At 42.3% G+C, this 20433-nt stretch overlaps 1 protein-coding gene across 1 annotated transcript in view; it reads left to right on the top strand.

Moving 5' to 3' along the window:
* The first annotated feature begins 4067 nt into the window (after nt 1–4067).
* The window catches only part of ddx10 (DEAD (Asp-Glu-Ala-Asp) box polypeptide 10), a 25668-nt gene continuing 9302 nt past the window's right edge, over nt 4068–20433 (top strand). Inside the window, exon 1 of the mRNA XM_049588043.1 lies at nt 4068–5518. Within this exon, the coding sequence (XP_049444000.1) occupies nt 4169–5518 (1350 nt within the window). The 5' untranslated portion in view covers nt 4068–4168. The remainder of the gene's footprint in view (nt 5519–20433) is intronic.

Raw genomic sequence — 20433 nt, 5'->3', positions numbered from 1 at the left:
TCCGCAGGGTGGCTGGGCTCAGCCTTAGGGATAGGGTGAGGAGCTCAGACATTCGGGAGGGACTCGGAGTAGAGCCGCTGCTCCTCCACATCGAGAGGAGCCAGTTGAGGTGGTTCGGGCATCTGGTAAGGATGCCTTCCGGACGCCTGCCTTGGGAGGTGTTTCGGGCATGTTCAACCGGGGGGAGACCTCGGGGCCGCCCCAGGACACGCTGGAGGGACTACATCACCCGGCTGGCCTGGGAACGCCTCGGGGTTCCCGCGGAAGAGCTGATGGAAGTGGCTGGGGAGAGGACTGTCTGGGCTTCCTTGCTGAGGCTGCTGCCCCCGCGACCCGGACCCGGATAAGCGGAGGACGACGAGTACGAGTACGAGTACGAGTTATCCAGTGTCAAGTCTCAGATCGTGTAACAATATGATATCTGCATGATAGCATGCACTGGGGTCCGTCGTGGCTACATTACGCCACTGGTTCCTTCTTAAAGCTGGTATTTACTATGTGTGCTGTCTCAGACCATCTATTCTAGTAACAAATGCATCGTCTCATTCCAGGGACTGTCTTTGGAAAAAATCAAGTAGTTACTTGATTACAGCAACAGCCTTGTACATGGGGCGCCTGCTCTACCACTAAGTCACCGACGCCCCCAGTAGGCCCTTTGCTTGAGTAAAGATTACTGCTTGGTACTCACAACCAAAATACAAGCCACGGGGAGACTATTCTTTCACAAAGTCACCTAATTTTGTTTGCAACACATTAGATAGTATCACCAAGAAAAACGTGACAGTAATTCTTAGTTTTAAGAACTCACTCACACCCAGCCTCTTGTGTGAAAGTCCAGTGCTTAACCCCTTCATTCATCACATATGTGTGCACTATCGTTCTTTTACACTACATCACCTTACTAGCAGTGCATTTGTGATTTTTTTTTCTCATACATCTGGTAAGGTGATTGGAGAAACTAACACAGAGTGAATAGTGTGTGTGTTGAGGTTAGGAGGTCGTTTGACTACTTTAGGTTCACGCTTTGGGTTGTTTGGTGACAATGGCTTGTACTTTTCACAATAATGTTTAACTGTTCATCTTTTCAGTCGTTAGAACTCATCTTTTCACTCTCTGTAACTAATATAATTAACGTGTTGAAACTTTTTCATGTAAAAAAAAAAAAGAGTTTAAATAAACTGAATATTTAATTGCTGTGTGTGTGTGTGCGTGTGTGTGTGTGTGTGTGTGTGAGACAAAGAGAAAGAGAAATAAAGGAGATGGTGAGGACGTGTACAGAGACTTTGATGATGATGTTTCCAATTTAACCTCCTTTCTACATCACCATATCGTGATATTATGAATCATGAGTATCACGAACATACAAACATCATTATTGTGCCTTTTTTTAACCTCTCCTTTTCCCCCTCCCAACATCCTGAGTTCCAACATCTAAACAAACGGCGTTAACCTGGTGTTCACCCTGGAGGAAGGAGTGATGTGAATACCTGAACATCAGAGTTATTGTGCCTTTTTAACCTCCCTGTTTACTTCATCAGCATGCTTTCTGTAGGTCGACGGTGCTCACAGATGGGTGAGACCTTGCATTCAACCCTGAGGAATGCGTGGTGTGAATGCCTGAATATCGGACATCATTATTGTGCCTTTTTTTAACCTCCCTGTTTAGTTCATCAACATGCTTTCTCTAGGTTGACGGTGGAAGGTCAAAGGTCACCATCCATCATTTTGACAGAAACGGAATTATACTACTCTCTCCTGAAGCCAGGAGGAGATACCCCTGTGAGGGGAAACAGACGACCTCCTCAAAGACTTTTGACTGAACTGTAGCAAAGGCTATGAAAAGTGATGAGACATTGATAAGCTCCCACTACAGCCCCTCATCACAGTTATGTTTTGTGTTGCTGACTAAACAACTTTAACCTGTGTTCAGAATTGTTCAGAAACATTATTTTCAGTTAGTCATATTTTAGTTATTATTCAATGTCATATACCTGATTTTGAATTAATGGCACACTACTGAATCTAAGATACTCCCATTTTTGGAAAAAAGTTATTTTGTTTAATCCAAGTCCCATCAGATAAAGTAATGCTAAAACCAAGGAAGGACATTTCATCTGAAAGAAAAGGAGGGATGTAGTGTTGTGAGAATTTGGCAGATTCCCTTTAAGACTGAGGAAGTCATGTTGTGTTTACTGTCGGCGTTAGTAGCTGCAGCAGGAGCTGAGAGACTGACAATGAAGCATGCTATCTGTGCTGATTTCATGTAAAAGAAAGTTCAATAAAGCTTCAAGTCCAAACATATGAAACGGTGAGGACATTGAGTTTCTACACGCACCACTGATCTCGGCCTTTTTAAATCTAAGCTGAAGACCTACCTTTTTAGAATTGCTTTTAATTCCGACTAGAGATATCTTTTTTTTTAATGTGTATTTATTCTGTTTTAATGTATTTTATCTATGTTGAAAGGCTTTTAATGCCCTGTAGCACTGTCACACTCTCCATTGTTTTTCTTTTCTGTATTGTCTTATTGTTCTTTTTTTGTGTGTGTGTTTGGTACTTCATGTACTTTCATTGTTATTTGACACTGTTGTTTAGCACTTTGTGTACCTTTGGGTTTTGTAAATGGCTATAGAAATAAATGTTGATTGACTAATTGATTGATTGAGGTGAAACAGGAGGGAGGAAGTTAAATTAACAAGACTAAGATTTGATCACATAGGACTTAATCAGACATTATTCATGATAGGGAAATCACAGTCAGGTGAATGTTTACAGTGTAAAAAGACAGGAATTACAGAACACATAATTATGGAATGCAATAAATACATCGAGGAGAGGGAACAGCTGCAAAGACGGATCAGGGAGGTAGGAAGGGAGTGGAGTCTAGAGGGGGATGTATGGAGATGGGGGTAAAAGGTGCCCAGAAAGTCTTGATTCATTTTCAGATATAGAAGAATATAGTAGGTAATCCTTTTTTAAAAAAAAAAAAAAAAAAAAAAGAATTCATTTATTTTTGTTTGTTTGTTTGTTTGTTTGTTATATCTCGGTTAAACAAGAGCTGCATGAAATAATAGTAACTCATCTGCATACTCCGGTACAGGAGGTGGCGGTATGCACCTTCTAAAGCTAAGATTGCAATCCGCCATAAATAAAAAGAAGAAGAAGAAGGGAAAAAAAAAAATCTCAGGGGAAGAACGTCTGAAAGTCTTACTTTGAATTTAATTCAAGGGATTGTTTCAAGCTCGACTCACATCACTTCTAATTTTTCACATCTCCTAGTTGGAAGCTATGACTTTGAGAGTATTAAAATTCCTAATAAAACAATTAGAAAGATATTTGATGACATCACACACCCTTTATTGTCTTTTTGAAACTCCATCAAACAAAGTTTCTCCAAAGATATTATATATTCTTTGCGCTCTAAATACTTAAAATTTCCCATAAATCCAAAAGCAAAAGAAATCCAGTTTAAAATTTTAAATGGTGTGTATCCGTCTGGTGAACTATTACGACAGAGATATGGTTTTGAAACAAATAAATGTGTGTTTTGTGATGATATTGAAACCTCTGATCATTTATTTTTTCAGTGTATGCTTTCTGAAACACTCTGGACTGATATACATGACTGGCTGCACTCAAAGATCCGACTCGAAGCCTTTTCTCAAAAGGACATTATTTATGGTGTTGTTATGGACAATAATAAATGGGACTTTCTGGTAAACAATATACTAATCCTTGGAAATTTTTACATACACAAATGTAAATATATGATTGTGAAACCTAGTGTGTTTCATAACGAGTTTCTTTCCTTCACCAAAGCCCTTAACATAATGAAAGGTAAAAATGTACGACAAAAGCCCTAGCTAACTTTTTATTTTATTTTATTTATTTCATGGATATTTTATTTTCTCATGTAGATTTTCTCTTTTGTATTCTTCCTATGCACGTGCTCCTTTGAAACGTAAAAATGATGCTGGCCATGTTGTTTGTACATGATTTTGTTAAATAAAGTAAAAAAAAAAAAAAAAAAGAAAAAAGAGTGAAGGTCGCATGATTATGGCGTCATGCTAGGCGCGACAAAAAACCCTGTCTTTTCCACGCTGTTTTTTAGGAGGGTAGCGTGTGTGTGCGCGCGCATGTTACTTTCTCTCTGTTTTTGTCTTTAATCATGGAGAAAAGAGGCACAAGCTCCTTCGGGAAGAAATGTAAGCCCGTGAAGATGAAAGATGGCGCCGACCCTGTCAAAGATTTCGAGAAATGGAGGAAAAGATACAACAAGACCAAAGTACAAGTTAAGCGAGACAGAGCGAAGAGGGAGGTTCCTGAGTGGCAGGTCGAACGGGAGTACATCGACAGGCTAGTCAGCAGGTACGGCGACATTAACACCAAGGAGATTGTCAAGTTTTCCGACTTTCCCATTTCAAAGAAGACCCTGTTAGGTCTGCAGGAGGCTCAGTACAGACAGCCCACAGAGATCCAGAGACAGACCATCAGCTTCGCTCTGCTCGGTAAAGATGTCCTCGGCGCAGCTAAGACTGGCTCTGGGAAGACTTTGGCCTTTCTCATACCGGTGCTGGAGTGTCTGTACCGCCAGCAGTGGAGCTCCATGGACGGCCTCGGTGCTCTCATCATATCCCCCACGAGAGAACTCGCCTACCAGACCTTTGAAGTTCTCCGCAAGGTGGGCAGGAACCACGAGTTCTCCGCGGGGCTCATCATCGGCGGGAAGGACCTCAAGAGCGAGTCGGAGAGGATTCACCGCACCAACATTGTCATCTGCACCCCGGGACGACTGCTCCAGCACATGGACGAAACGGCCACCTTCCACGCCTCTAATCTCCACATGCTAGTTCTGGATGAGGCGGACCGCATCCTGGACATGGGATTTGCCGATACAATCAATGCCATTGTGGAGAACCTTCCGAAGTCCCGACAGACGTTGCTGTTCTCTGCTACCCAGACCAAGTCGGTCAAAGACCTGGCCCGGCTCAGCCTTAAAGACCCAGAGTATGTGTGGGTTCACGAAAAGGCAAGGTTCAGTACGCCGGCCACCCTGGAGCAGAGCTATGTAGTGTGTGAACTCTATCAGAAGGTCAACGTGCTCTACTCTTTCATCAGAAGTCACCTGAAGAAGAAGATAATTGTCTTCTTTGCCTGCTGCAAGGAGGTGCAGTACCTGTTCCGGGTCTTTTGTCGCCTCAGACCTGGCATGCCCGTCCTGGCTTTGCATGGTAAACAGCAGCAGATGAAGAGAGTGGAGGTCTATAGGGACTTCCTCAAGAAGCAGAACGCTGTACTCTTTGCCACCGACATAGCCGCCAGAGGCCTTGACTTCCCTGCCGTCAACTGGGTGCTGCAGTTCGACTGCCCGGAGGATGCAGACACCTACATCCACAGGGTGGGCCGGACTGCCAGGTACAAGGAGGGGGGAGAGGCCTTACTGCTGCTGCTTCCCTCAGAAGAGAAGGGCATGGTCAGCCAGCTGCAAGAGAACAAGGTTCCCATCAACAAGATCCAGGTGAGACATCATGCATCCACAGCATCACAAGTCACACCCATTGAGCCGAAAAATAGAAACCAGTCTACAATGTAGCAATCCAGTACAGTACAGTTCATACCTATGGTCATTTTTTGGTCATAGTTTGTGTTGATGTTATATTGGATTGGAGTTTAATGCCAAAGACACAGGACAATAAAACACACAATACCATCACAACACCCAGACAACCAGGAGTCTGTCCTGTAATAAAGCACATATAGGGATAAATTAGATCACACATCATATATAGAAATAGAAAAAAGAGATGTTGCTGTAGGATCTTTTTAAATGTGAATTTTCAGTACTGTAAGCAACGCAAATGAAAAATGCTGAGAAATCAGTGAGAAAACTTTTTTTTTTTAAGGAATGTCTGATAAATTGGCTGATTAGACAGAGAACGTAGTTGTTGCTGTTGTTCCAATGATCAATAAAAAGAAAAAGAATTACAAATTGGCTTGTTCAGAAGAATAAAATGAATAAAACAAGGGATGCACTGATTTTGAAATCCTGGGCCGATACTGATACCAATGTTTAAAATAACAATTTCTCTAATAGCTGATACCAATGTTTTTATTTTTGTGTTTCTTTTGTTTTTTGTTATTTATTCTTCTTTTATGCCAGGGAAACAGAAATCTATACTATAAAAAAGAAATTAACAGTTTTAAAGTAATTCAGTCCTTCATTACACTTCACACCTTTGAATGAGCACAAATTCAGTAGAAAGCTTAGAAAATAAGCCAAAAGCCTTTTTACTATATATGATTCATCATATTCCCTCTCTACCATCTATTTTATAGTGCTGTGAAAACATCAACAAATTTCTCCATTTATACAGCTGGATTTAGTCATTTCTCAACAAAAACTACATTTTGCAAGATTCCATTGAACACATCATGAGAACGTTATAATACCTTTGCCCAATACTAATTTTTACTGAACAGAGCTTCAACGCTTCACACTGTAAATCAATACAATCTCTGTGAGTTACAGAATACAACATGCTAATGTTATTAGCACCAGCCTATGGCATTTTACATTGTATAAATTAGCCTAGCGATGAGCGGAGATTTCCTCTTCATATGATGCCAGGATAAATCCTGAAGTATAAATCCCTGAAGGATAAATCACACACAAGACTTAAAATGCTATTTTAGTGGAGGCTTTACTGTCTTCACAATTTATTTCTTATCTGTGAAATACAAGTAAATACAAGCTTCGTTTCCACTGAGGGAAAGGGTTTCAGCTTACGGAAACTGACAGGAGGTCTGCGTCACCACGATGCTGAACGTGAGGGAGGGCGAGTCCAACTTTCTGTCAACAACAGGGGTGTTTTGAAAACACCCCCATTTTCACAGGTAACTTAGCCTGTCCTCCTGCCGCAGGAAATAATGGATTAATCCTGGAAAGCTATTGATGTAGCACTTTTCTCCTTATGAAAGTAACACGGTGATTATTCGACTAATGAGAATTTGGTCGGATAAGAGCACAGCGACCAAATAATTGACTAGTCGACCAGGAGACTACAGCCCTAATTGTTATTGTTATGGGCAGTGTCTAAATGACCATCAACAGACTGCGCACAGTCAGACACGGCATTGTACGCACAGCGGAGCAAGCCTGTGCTGCGTTCAGGCGTTGTCCCGTAAATGACAAGTTCCAGCAAGTGAATAGGCCATAACACAACACAGCAGCATGTCAAGTGGGACGAAACTGAGCAAAATTGCTCAATTTTTAATTTGTTATTATAAAGTTTGTTACGGAGTCCGTGATTTTCCTGTGACACTTACAGATGTATGCGTAACTGTGCTTGGATGTTGTTTTATAAGACTCTGGCGGCTTTCAGTTGTCTCTTTGTCTTTAACGTTACATGGCTCGGCTTTCTCTCGCATGCATGCTTCCTACTTTTGTCTGTGCTGTCTCAAGTGTTGATATAGACTAGGGATGCCCCGATACCATTTTTTTCACACTGAGTATGAGTACGAGTATTTTTCATTTGTGTACTTGCCGATATCGAGTACCGATACGATACTTCACCACAAAAATAACTAGGCTAAAAATGCAATAAATTGGAAGACAGGTTTTATTTGCTTCTCTGCAAGTTACAACAAATGATAATAAATTCAATAAAAATAAATAAAATGAGTATAAAATAACTAGCAGACATTTTAAAAAATAAACATGTTCTGTGTAAACAGAAAGCCTCCACACTGGCACTGTCTTCACATTTAAGAAAATATCAATGACATTTGACAAAAATGTCAATAAAAACTTATTGCACAGTTAACTTAATATGTCAATCAAACGATTGCACAGTCTCCAATCTGAATTAAACAAAACATCAATTAAGCTATGAAGTACTGTCTCCAGCTTTCAGTGACACAAAATATCACCAGTGACACTATTGCAGTCTCCACATTTGTATGAAACAAAATATCATTTAAACAAGTATTAAGTACTGTCTCCAGCTTTCAGTAACACAAAATATCACCAGTGACACTATTGCAGTCTCCACATTTGTATGAAACAAAATATCAATTAAACAACAAGTATTAAGTACTGTCTCCAGCTTTCAATAACACAAAATATCACCAGTGACACTATTGCAGTCTCCACATTTGTATGAAACAAAATATCAATTAAACAAGTATTAAGTACTGTCTCCAGCTTTCAGTAACATAAAATATCACCAGTGACACTATTGCAGTCTCCACATTTGTATGAAACAAAATATCAATTAAACAGCAAGTATGAAGTACTGTCTCCAGCTTTCAATAACACAAAATATCACCAGTGACACTATTGCAGTCTCCACATTTGAATCAAACAAAATATCAATTACACTTTGAAGTACTGTCTCCAGCTTTCAGATAAAAAATATGAATGAAACTATTGGAGAGTCAATTAAACAAAATATCAAACTATTTCTGTCAGCATACTGACTCTTATGGCTCACCAGTGGACAGTGCTGGAGAAGGTGCTATCTGTGTGAGGTCTCTGCACTAAGCCTTTTTTGGGAACGTGAGAGGCAGGTTCTTTTTGATGAACAGAATCATCTCTGCATGTTCAGCAGTGAGCCTGTTTCTGCTTTCATTGACAATATGTGACACTGAGCTGAACAGCCTTTCGCTGTCAACACTACTGCATGGTGCTGACAGGTATCTGCATGCCATTTTAGCCAGAGTAGGGAACCGGATTCTGTTAACTGCCCAGTATTGTAGTGGGTTCTCTTCCCGGGAAATCGTGGTCTCTCCCAGATATATCTCTAGTTGTGCAGTAGAACCTACTGCAGCTCTGGCCAGTGATGTTGATGCTTGCTCACCTGCGATTTCATCAAATATGCTGTCTAGACTGCTACTGGCCTGGTCACAGCGTTTTCTTGCAGGTGGTTCATTCAGGTCATGGTCTTCCTGCTGGTCCACTTCTCCAGGAAACCTTTGCAGCTCAAGTGTCAGCATCTCTTTGGCATTTTCAGCGGTGGTGGTGCTGGAGAAAAAAACAATTTTTGTACCTATAACAGAGAGGGGAAAAGATTAGTTGACAATGCGTATGCTTGCCATTTTGGCTATAAAAGTAAAATGATCAAATTATTGATTAAATGAAAGTAAAATCCTAAAATGAACTTTTTAGCATGTCATCTGTCTCTCCCTCCCTCATTTTCTCTCACACTCACTCACACACACACACACACACACACACACACACACACACACACACACAGTCACACTCATTCACACACAGGGTCAGACACACAGTTACAAGGACAGTCACACAATCACACACAGTTACACTCAATCACACACAGGGTCACACACCGTTACAAACACAGTCACACACAGTTACACTCAGTCACACACAGGGTCACACACACAGTTACAAGCACAGTCACACTTAGTTACACTCAGTCACACACAGGGTCACACACACAGTTACAAGCACAGTCACACACAGTTACACTCAGTCACACACAGGGTCACACACACAGTTACAAGCACAGTGACACAATCACACACAGAGGCACAGACACACACACACACAGTCACACACAGAGGCACAGACAGACACACACTCACTCACTCACTCACTCATTCACTCACCTGGGATCGAGCAGCGTTGCCATGGTGTAGAGAGGGTTTTCCTCCGCATCAGAGAATCTCTTCTTGGCGGCTGCAGCCAAGGTTGCCTTCATCGTTTTGATCCCATGGTCTTCATCGGTCTCCTTTGTTAGAAATCTGTGCAGCACAGTGACCGCTGGAATGACGTCTGCGGCTGTGGCATCTGAAGAGCTCACTTTTCGAGTTAACTCCTCGAACGGACCCAGAACAGATAGCACCTTTTCCAGCAGTGTCCACTGGTGAGCCATGAGAGTATCAGGGAGTCCATGTTCAGAGACGAATATTCCCAGAGCCCGTTTCTGTTCAACCAAGGACTGTATCATGTAAAATGTACTGTTCCAGCGGGTCTGTACGTCTTGCTGGAGTCGCTTGGCAGGCTGGTTGATCTCAAGTTGAATGTCCTCGAGGCGGGAATAGGCCAGAGCAGAGTGTTTGAAATGTCCAACTACTCTGCGCCCGGTTGCCACCGCATCAGCAACACTCTTATGTGACAAAAGGCCTTCGTGAACCGCCAGCTGGAGAGTGTGAGCAGTACAAGGTAGGCTGGGGAGTCCTGCATCACTCATGGCCTTATCATATTTTTAGCGTTGTCGCGGAGTACAACATGGACAGATGTTTTCAGAATTCCCCAGGTCTGAAGCATGCTGTTGAAAGCACCCGCTATGGCTTGGCTGGTGTGCGAGCCCCAGAACGGCTTCGCCTGCAGTGTGACTTGATGACGAGTGAACTCATAATCATTAATCCACTGTGTGGTTAAACTGAGCAGAGACATTGGACAGACACTGCTCATCCAAATGTCGGTTGTAAAACTGAAGGCTGAAACTCCGTGCACCAGGGCGCTAACATGTTTTTTTTTACCTCGTCAAATACTTCTGGCATCATAACATCCGTGATGTAATGGCGACCAGGAATCTCATATCGTGGCTCGAGTGCGCAGAGGAGACGGCGAAATCCTTCGTCTTCTACAACTGACAGTGGCTGGTCATCCAGAGCTATATAATGGGTTAGAGCCTCCGTTATTTTAACGGCCTGTGGGTTGTCTCTTGCCATTGTCTGTCACTTTTGCAGAACCTGAGCTAATGTTGGCTGTTGCGGTCTTGCATTAGCATTAGCATTAGCAAACTCCGTATACTCAGCTTTATGATGCGTCTTGAGATGTTTTATCAAGTTGCTGGTGTTAAACGACGTATTCTCCTTTCCTCCTCTTGACACCTTGGCAGCACATAGCTTGCAGTCTGCCTTCTGTCGTCATTCCTTATCTTAAAATATGTCTACACTGCTGACATGCCGCTTGCTTGCCTGTAATGGCGCTGCCAGTCTCACTCATGGGTCTCACTCTCTCGTCGTCACCACGCTGACTCCTGCTCGACATCTCCCCCTAGACACTAATCGGTAATTACAACAAAAATGACGAGCCGCTCTCTCATTGCGAGCTTGAAACTAATGCAATGAAGTGGTATCGGTGAGTGGTATCGGAGAATTAGTATGAGTATATGAGCGCAGTATCGACCCGATACCCGATACCAGTATTGGCATCGGGGCATCCCTAATATAGACTGGTAGTGTTGCCGCAGGACTTGGCAACTTTAACTTTTAAACTTTTACACAGCATGTCTTTCTGTTCAACGTCGCCATACCTGAATCCAAAGTAGGGATGTCCCGATCACATTTTTTTTTTGCATCCGATCCAATCCGAGTCCTTTATTTTGAAATCGAGTCCGATACCAAGACCAATCTGATACTTTGCAAAGCATTAGGCCCGTTTCCACTGAAGAAGTTCCTGGTACTATTTGGGGGGCAGGAACTACTACAGGATATCCTCTCACTTGGCCCTCTCAACCGCTGTGTCTCCACTGAGACAGCGGAGTACGAGGAAGGTTCCTGTAAAGTTACGGGCTCTGGATGTGACATAATCGTTGCGCGACCATTTTGACCTGGGCGACGTAGGGACGCCGTTAGCTGATAGCGGTGTCTGTAATAACTCACTAAATGGCCCGTGAAAAAATATTTTTTCTAGCGGATGTCTTAGTTACAACATGATTGAGCTAACTGGAGTAGTTTCATGTCATATCCGACAACAGGAGGCTTTTAACAGGTGACGTTCTGATGTTAGCTTTGCTGCTGCTGTTAGCTGATGCTTTCTAGACATCGTGACTTCCCATAACTGAATAAATACCACACATATCAACACAAAACTGCTTTGCTAGCTCAATCATGTTGTAACTAAGATATCCGCTGGAAAAAAATATTTTTTTTGCAGGCCATTTAGTGAGTTTTTTTTTTAGATGGCGGCGGAAGCTATATGAACGAGCTAACCCTTGTCTGCTGAGTTTTAAAAAATGCCGGCTATTTTGTTGCTTTCTGTTGTCGTTACATCCCTCCTTGAGTATATCCAATCAGCACCAAGTAATCCCCAAGCCCCAGCCAGGAGTCTTTCGGGGCCGTTCTGAGTACCTACCCCGAGGCAGGGACTTGTTTAGCCCCTGTAAAAGTTCCGGAACTCTGTCCTTCGGGGGTGGTTACTGCAGTGGAGACACGCACCAACGGCCCCGGCCCCGTAAAATTGCCCTGAAGTTCCTGCGGTGGAAACGGGCCTTTTTAAGAAAGAAAAAGGAAAAAAAAAAGAATGCATCCAGGTTGTCCCATAAGGTTTTAATTTAAATAGTATCCAAAAAGTTTATTGTGGTTCAGCAGCACAAAATGTAAACAAATTCAATATCTTCTTCTTGTCTTCAACAAACAAAATAGGCCTACCGTATTTTCCGGACTATAAGTCGCTCTGGAGTATACGTTGCATCAGTCAAAAAATGCAAAAAAAAATGCGGAAAAACACATATATAAGTCGCACTGGACTATAAGTTGCATTTATTTAGAAATTTATTTCACAAAATCCAAGTCCAAGAACGGACATTTAATCTGGAAAGGCAAGTTATTCAGCTATACAATAGCACACAGAACAACAGGCTGAATAGGTCTCCGGTATGTTAATGTAACACATTAACAGTTATTCAACTATACAGTGTCATAAAAAACATACCTGGGAGGCTGAATAGGCTAAATTAACATAACAAGCCAGCGATTCCAAGCAAGTTACCAGTAAGCAAGTTCACCAAGCTCCCGATCTCATTCCACATCACTGAATCCATTGAATTCTTCATCCTCGGTGTCGCTTCTGAACAACTCCGCCAACTCAGGAGGAAGATGAAGCGCCGTCTCCTCTTCTGCGGGGCTGTCGTCAGACTCAGCATCAGTTCCAGTTATTCCGGCAGGATGGTTTCGGTTGTCCAGGGCTCGACAGTGTGAGCATTTCACTCGCATTTGCGACTAAAAATAGCTGTGTGCGAACTGTGAAAAATATTTAGGGGCACATGTGCGCATAAAAAAACAGCTGAAGCAGCCTATATTTTTGTCAATAAAAAAATATGATAATCTAACCGCAAATGTTGGAGGAACTCCAGCCGCCTTCCCTCTTCCCTGTGTGACACGGTTATGGGCAGTTTTCCAAGCCACTGTCGGCACAATGAATATAGTCCCACTGTCGGCAGCGTGGAAATAAGTCAAAGTGTAGCGGAGATGAGGGACTGGGTAAAGCTGCGGACCTCCGGTGAAGCCTGCTCCGTTCTCCCCGCAGTTAGGGACCATTTGCCACGGTACCGCTGCTGGGCAGGATCGAAATAAAGCCCTTTTCACACACAGCGCGCAAAGCTCAGACCTCCGGCAATGAACCCATTCATTGTGTATGTGCTATCGTGGCGCAAGAGTGTATCGCTCTGCAGCCGAGCTGATGCCGCAGCGTCTACTCGCTGCCGGCCTGTGCTGGAATTGAAAATTTTTAATTTCACCGCAACGTGCTGTGACGACACCTCGGCGTGTCCAATAGCAGTAGACCCGGAAGCGGTCACCATGGAGCTGTAGCTCCTAAACGAGCCTGTACCCCAAATCCTGTCTTGTGTGCCTTGCTCTCTGCTTGCTCTGCGCCCTACCCTGCAGTGGGCGCCGCGAAAATCGCGCTCTGTGTGCAAGAGGCTTAAGTCCTGCAGAGTTTCAGAGGACCTGGAGAATGTTTTCGGATAGTAATAATAACATTATATAAGATAATCATATTGTAAAGATAATATATATATAAGATGATGACATTAAAGACAAAATTAAATTGCAACACTTTTTCAAACCTTGATGATTTTACCTTTCTGTACATTTTGTATACAAATTCATCAAATAATTTTGCTTGTAAATGTCTATTTGCATCACGTTTATTATGGAAAACACATTATTTGATCAATTTACATTGTGCCCCTAAAGTTCTTTGTGCGCTCCTTACTTTTTCAACTCAGGAGCACATGTGCTCCTTGGGAGAAAAGCTAGCGTCAAGCCCTGTTGCCACTGAAGCCCATGCTTTGTCGATCCATCCAAGGACTTGCTGGAATAGTTGCATGGCGCATCCTCCCGGTTGCCGTGAAGCTGTGCTCTCCATCCACCATCCACTCCTCCCAAGACTGCCTTCACTGAGATGTCGAGTGGCTGGAGTACTTTGGTTAAGCCTCCAGGGATGATGGCAGGTATGGAGTTGCAAGCTTTTATTTTATCTTTGAACTGTGGCGTTATGTGCGCTTGCATACTGTGCATCACAAGCAGGGCTTTTTGTGTTTTAAAGAAGCCATCAGGACGCTTAGTGTAGCACTTTGTAAGCCAAAAGTTAATCGTTTCTTGATCCATCCACCCTTTCTCTTTCACGGCCACAACAACTGTGGGGGGGAATTTGTCTTTTGGCATGGTTTTCCGTTTGAAAATGACCATCGGTGGCAATTTCGATCCATCTTCACAACATGCCAGCACCACTGTGAAGTGTGATTTCTCATGACCAGTTGCCACTTTCTTTGTTTTCTTCATTGCAGTAAGAGTAACCTCTGCTTTTCGCCAGTCCCTCACAAGTTTCTCACTCACTCCAAACTTTCTTTTGCGCTCGATTACTGTTTTCGGTTGCATATTTTACTACCTGCAGATTGTAATCTGCAGAATAGGATTTTCTTTTTGGGGGCATTTTGTTTGTGTTCAGTCTTTCTCAGTTGTCTTTAAATTAATGTTTCAGTTAATTTTTTCAGTGGTCCAGGAGCAGCATATAGTTGTCACAAGCCTAGAGCGCCCTATCGCGGCTGTAGACGGTAATGTTTACTCCTTGGTTCATGTCAGTCAGTATGAATTAATATTTAAAAACATGTTAAATTATATATATTTTGATATATAAGTCGCACCTGACTGTAAGTCGCAGGACCAGCCAAACTATGAAAAAAAGTGAGACCTATAGTCCGGAAAATACGGTATATCTTTTGTAGTGGTTTGACACATGAAACAAATATTTTTCTTTTACTCAGTCAAACCCCACAAAGAAACCATTAAAACCCATAAAACGGGTTCATTAACACCAAAATTAAATTGTTTTTACATGGTTTCTGTAGAACAAAAGAATTATACCATACTATACAAAAATTCAAATACAACAGTAATCAGTTTCAAGAAAGTGTATTTTTCACCAAAGAAAAGAAATGTTCTGTTCCGTTCAGTCAGTTCAATCCAGTTCAAACAAAAAACTACACTCCGGGATTTCCAAATAACATATCACAGTTCAATTCGGTTCAATCAACACAGTTCGCTAAACAAAAGAAAACTCCACCCCAGGTTTTCCCGCAAACAAGGAAGTAAAGAAAATCCACTGTTTGCTCTGACTCAGTTCAGTTTCAAAACAATAAATCAACCTGGCCCGAAGGTTCCAAATAAGGAATAATGAAACAAAAAGTAACCCCCGGCTTTTGCCAACTCATGGGACCATGGATGAATGCAGTAACGCTCTGGTGTTGTTTCGGGCGTGGAGGCTCCGTAGGATCCCTTGATATTCGTGGCGGAATCTCTGAGGTGAGGGTGGTGGCTGGATGGATCCATGGAGAAGCGCACCTTTTTCGCGGACTTTGAGCGGTGTAAAATGCCGTGGTAGGCCGAATTCGCAGAGGACTTCTGGCTCATTTCTGACTCACCGGCGACTCTCGTCATACTGCCAGGAGTGGCATAATGTAGGGGCCGGTCTACCTGGGCTCAGCTGATCGAGTCATCACACTGGCAATAGCACCAGTGGGTGTGTCTGGAGGTACCTCAGTGTCTGGAGCTGAGCAAGCCATCAGCTGACTGTCTCATAAAAAAAAAAATATATATATATATAATATACAGGAGCACTTTATACATTGGAAAGCGGAGGCAACAGTGAACAACATAGATGAAAAACCTGGCCATTTTTGTTGTTTTGATTCCGATTTTGTAAAAATAACGTGATCGGCGCCGATACTCGGATCGGGACATCCCTAATTCAAAGTAATGCCATATAATAGACGTTGCGTTTTTTTCGCCACCAACTCAGCCTGTTCATGGTCGTGCTCATGCTCTTCTTCTGCGTCTGTGTTGGTCACAGCTGCACGCTGGATAGTCACCTGACCATATGTGCTGCACCCACCAGGATAGCTTGTTGGTGTAATGTCAACAAACTCCACACACTACAGCAGAGGCAGTCACGTTCACAGGCACACACGTTAACATTTATTTACATTAAATCACAAATCGCAGCCTTTTATGCGATTATGTAATTGCACAGCCTGACATCGCGATTGTGATTAGATTAAAAGTGCAGCACTAGTGTGGTGCACTTCAAATTAAGCAGACGCAGGTGCGCCAGAAACTTAGTTTCCCACAACTCATAATTCCTCTCATCTCCGTCGAAACAAATGGTTCCATCGGCTTCAAAGCTCCTTCCTGAGTCCATAACCTGTTGGGGCTGCCATCATAAAAATCATTAGATTAGGCTACAGTTGTGTATATAGTTGTGCTACAGTTGTGTCGTGAACAAATAGTGTATTTATAAAGGCATTCAGTTTTAAGTTGTCATAATTTCACATCTCACAAGAGACAGGAGAAGATTAGGCTACAGCTGTGTATGTAGTTGGGCTACAATTGTGTAGTGAATAAATATTGTATATATAAAAACATTCAGTTTGAAGTAGTCATAATTTAACATTTCAAATTACGGGGTTTTGGTTATGTGGGCTCTATGCAGCACTTTGAATTGAATAAGTTCTTGTGCTAGACTGTGTGCTAAGGACAGCTTTATTCCACAACTCATCTGTGAAGTCCAGAATTGTCCAAAGTGAAATCTGACCTCAGATCTGATAATGTGGAAAAGATACCATCCTTATAAAGATCTCTAAAGTGCTTAATGCCTCAACTATGCCAAATCATAAAGTGGTGTTGATTAGTGGAAAACAGGGAAACAGATGATTTTTAGTTACAGGTGTGGGTGGATGATGACACAAATTTAAAATGGCACCTGAACTGTAACCAAATCTTAAGGCAGGAAAGCACCACAGGATTACTTGTAAAATTAGAGGGATTCAGTGGTAGGGAGGAGGAGAGTAAGGCCGTTAGAGAAGATGAAGAGAGTGACTGAGCCTCTAATCTACACATACATCAGGGCTCAACAATAACGATTGCCCCATTGCCCCATTGCCCGGAGCAAGTCAAACTCAAGGTCGGGCATGTAAACTAACAACTCACTTGCCCCATCGGGCAAGTTGCTAAAAATAGTAAAAGTTAATAACTAATTGATAGGCACACGCTGTGTAACAATGTCCTGCCCACAGCCCCCATTGATTGGTTACATGGCACAAGTGAAGCACAGAGCAGCAAAGAGGAGAGGAGAGAGCTCTGTCTTACCTCTTCATAAACTAAAGTCATATTATTTTGTGCGACGGACGCTTCATATAATAACATAACAATATACTATTTATGGTATTATGTCATCGTGTCATTTCTGTCTCTACATGGTCACGCGTTAACAATTCTCCTCTGCTCTCTGTATCGTGCATGGCAGAGTTCCGCCCCTCACACACATACACACACACACACACACACACACACAGGTGGGCACACTACAGCGGCTTGGGCCGCATTTTCCTGACAAAACCTGCCCCGAGCCCGGTGCAGTTTGTCACCTGACAAAGTTATTGTCATGGACAGTGTGTAAATAACCATCAACAGACTGCTGTTACGCACAGACAAACACGCTGCTCGCACAGCAGCGCAGCATGGCACTCTTGTTGCTGAGCTTGTGTTGTGTTCAGGCGTTATCACGTAAATAACAACTTCCAGCACTTAAATAGGTCATAGAACAAAACAACAGCATGTCAAGTGACTTTTTATTTTATTATGTTCAATAAAATTGTATTTTCCTAAATCTTGAGACACCTCATATGTAAGCTAGACAGACATTTCACCTGCCCATTACTGTGCACAAATGTACTGTATGTACTTAGTCCTAAAGAGCCCTTCTGGTGCCAGTAGATACATAGAAAGAATCCCAGCAGGCTGTGCTTTGCAAGCATACAAAAAAAGTTTCACACATGTGAAAATGATTTTTCATGCGTGTGCTTCACCTCCGCCGCTACAACTCCATCCTAGGGGAAACACTGTTGTGTGCGTTTTGTGCAACAGGTGGATGTGGTAGTCTACCGGTAGCGTAGAGAGAGAGAGCGCTAAGTAGTGTTGAAGTAGAGTAGTGCAGGGCAGAGAGATGGAAGCAAAATATATTAAACCCGGTGTTAATATAGCAGAACTGGAGAGAGGGGTGAAAAATAAATAGAGGTGGGCGTGGCTCAAGTAGGGCGCAAAATTATAGACGGAGAACGATTGACAAAAATTGCCGCTGACCCCCAGGTTTCAGGTTCAGGCTTCAGGCTCAGCAAATTTTTTTTCACTTTAAGCCCTGACACTGTCATTTTTGTGTAGGAATTAAGCTACAATACATGACATATGTTGTTTTTAATTAATAAATACAGTGTGAATAAAGATTACATAACATAGAAATAACTGCAGTCTTTGTTATTTGATAGCCACTTAAATTAAACAATTTTTACAGGGCAAGTAAAAACTGACTTCAGGCAAGTAGATCTCTGACCAACTTGCCCGACCAGGCAAGTGAAAAAAAAACCTTAGCGTTGAACCCTGCGTACGTACATAATAACCCCGGAGACTGAAGCCAATATATAAATTTGTGAATATGTACTGACCAGTAGTAAAGCAGAAAATTGGGTAATGCAAGACCCCCATTAAATTTAAGCTTTTGCAGAAGTGAATATCTTACCCTGGGAGTCTTACCGCCCCACAAAAAGGTGGCAACAATTTGGTCAAGCGATTTGAAAAATGTTTTTGGAAGAAACGAAGGAATTGGAACAAAAAAAGAAATTTAGGCAATACAGTAATTTTCACTGCGTTAATTCTACCTATCAGCGACAATGGTAAGGAGTTCCACCTCTGTAAGTCCGCCTTCACCTGATTTACCAGTGGGGAAAAATTAGCGATGTAAAGAGAGGATAGAGTGCGGGTCACGTTAATTCCTAAATATCTAAACCCCAACAGGGAATATCAGATTGTTTGAGTAATAAAGCAGAAGAGTTTATGGGGTAGTATTCACTTTAAGAAGATTGATTTTATAGCCAGAGAAGGAGCCATAATTCTTTAACAGAGATAATATTGACGTAATGCTGGTTAGTGGATCTGATACATATAGAAACAGGTCGTTTGCATAAAGTGAGTTCAACATCAGACCGAGAGACTCTGCGATAAAGAGGAAGAGATTTAAAGCAATCGACAGTAGTTCAATGGCTAGGGCAAAAAGTAAAGGGGAAAGAGGACACTCCTGTCTAGTGCCATGTGATAACATAAAATAACTGGAGTGTCATTAGTGTGGATGCTTGCCTGGGGGAGGTGTTAAGAAGTCTAATCCAAGACATAAATCTGTTTCCAAATCCAAATTTATGAAGTGTAGCAAAAAGATAATTCCATTCAACACGATCGAATGCTTTTTTGTCATCGATTGAGATGACAACTTCAGGGAGTGGAGTAGAGTTTTTGGAGAAAATCACATTCGAAAGTGTACGAACATTTTGAAAGAACTGGTGTCCTTTGATAAATCCATTTTGTTCTTCTGATATGATGGTAGGAAGAATCTTTTCAAGATGAGGTGCTAATGCTTTGGCCAAAATTTTGACATCTACATACAATAAGGACAAAGGTCTGTAAGAAGTGCGTGATTCAGGGTCCTTGCCCTTCTTTAAAAGAAGGGTTATGGATACCTGGGTTAAAGTTGGAGGCAATGAACCATGTTCAAGGGACTCATTATTAGGGATTTAATGATACCACAGCAACATTTGGCAGTTTCAGGGCATGCTGTACTGCAAGATTCAACACATGAGTGAAACAGTGAACGTGTTGATATCCAGTAATTTCAGCAGCTACTGACATATCCGCTGCGTTGTCAGTAACCACTGCTGGCTCTTTCTCAGTAAGCTTCCATTTCTTTGTAGCCTTCTTTAGCACATCTGCCATGTGAGCGCCAGTATGACTTTCATACATCGCCTGAGTTTGAAGGATGTAGGATTGTGCATCCCAGTTCTCATTTATGAAGTGAGCAGTGATAGTTACAAAGGACTCCTTGGCCCTTGAAGTCTAGCCATCGCAGGTCAGTGCAACTCGTATAGCAGACTGAAGTGCATCCTCCACTTTTGCTCTTGTCTCTGCATACAATGCGGGAATGGCTTTTTCTGTGAATTGCTTACGGCTCAGTACCTCGTATCTCGGTTCCAGTGTAGCTAGCATTTGGCGAATACCATCATTTTCCACCACACTGTAAGGGCGAAGGTCCTTGCAAATAAATTCAGCAATGGACTTGGAGATACTCTGTGCCCT

This window comes from Epinephelus fuscoguttatus, linkage group LG10, assembly GCF_011397635.1.
Source record: "Epinephelus fuscoguttatus linkage group LG10, E.fuscoguttatus.final_Chr_v1".
NCBI classification, from domain to species: Eukaryota; Metazoa; Chordata; class Actinopteri; order Perciformes; family Serranidae; genus Epinephelus; species Epinephelus fuscoguttatus.
This window is presented reverse-complemented; position numbering and strand designations above follow the sequence as displayed.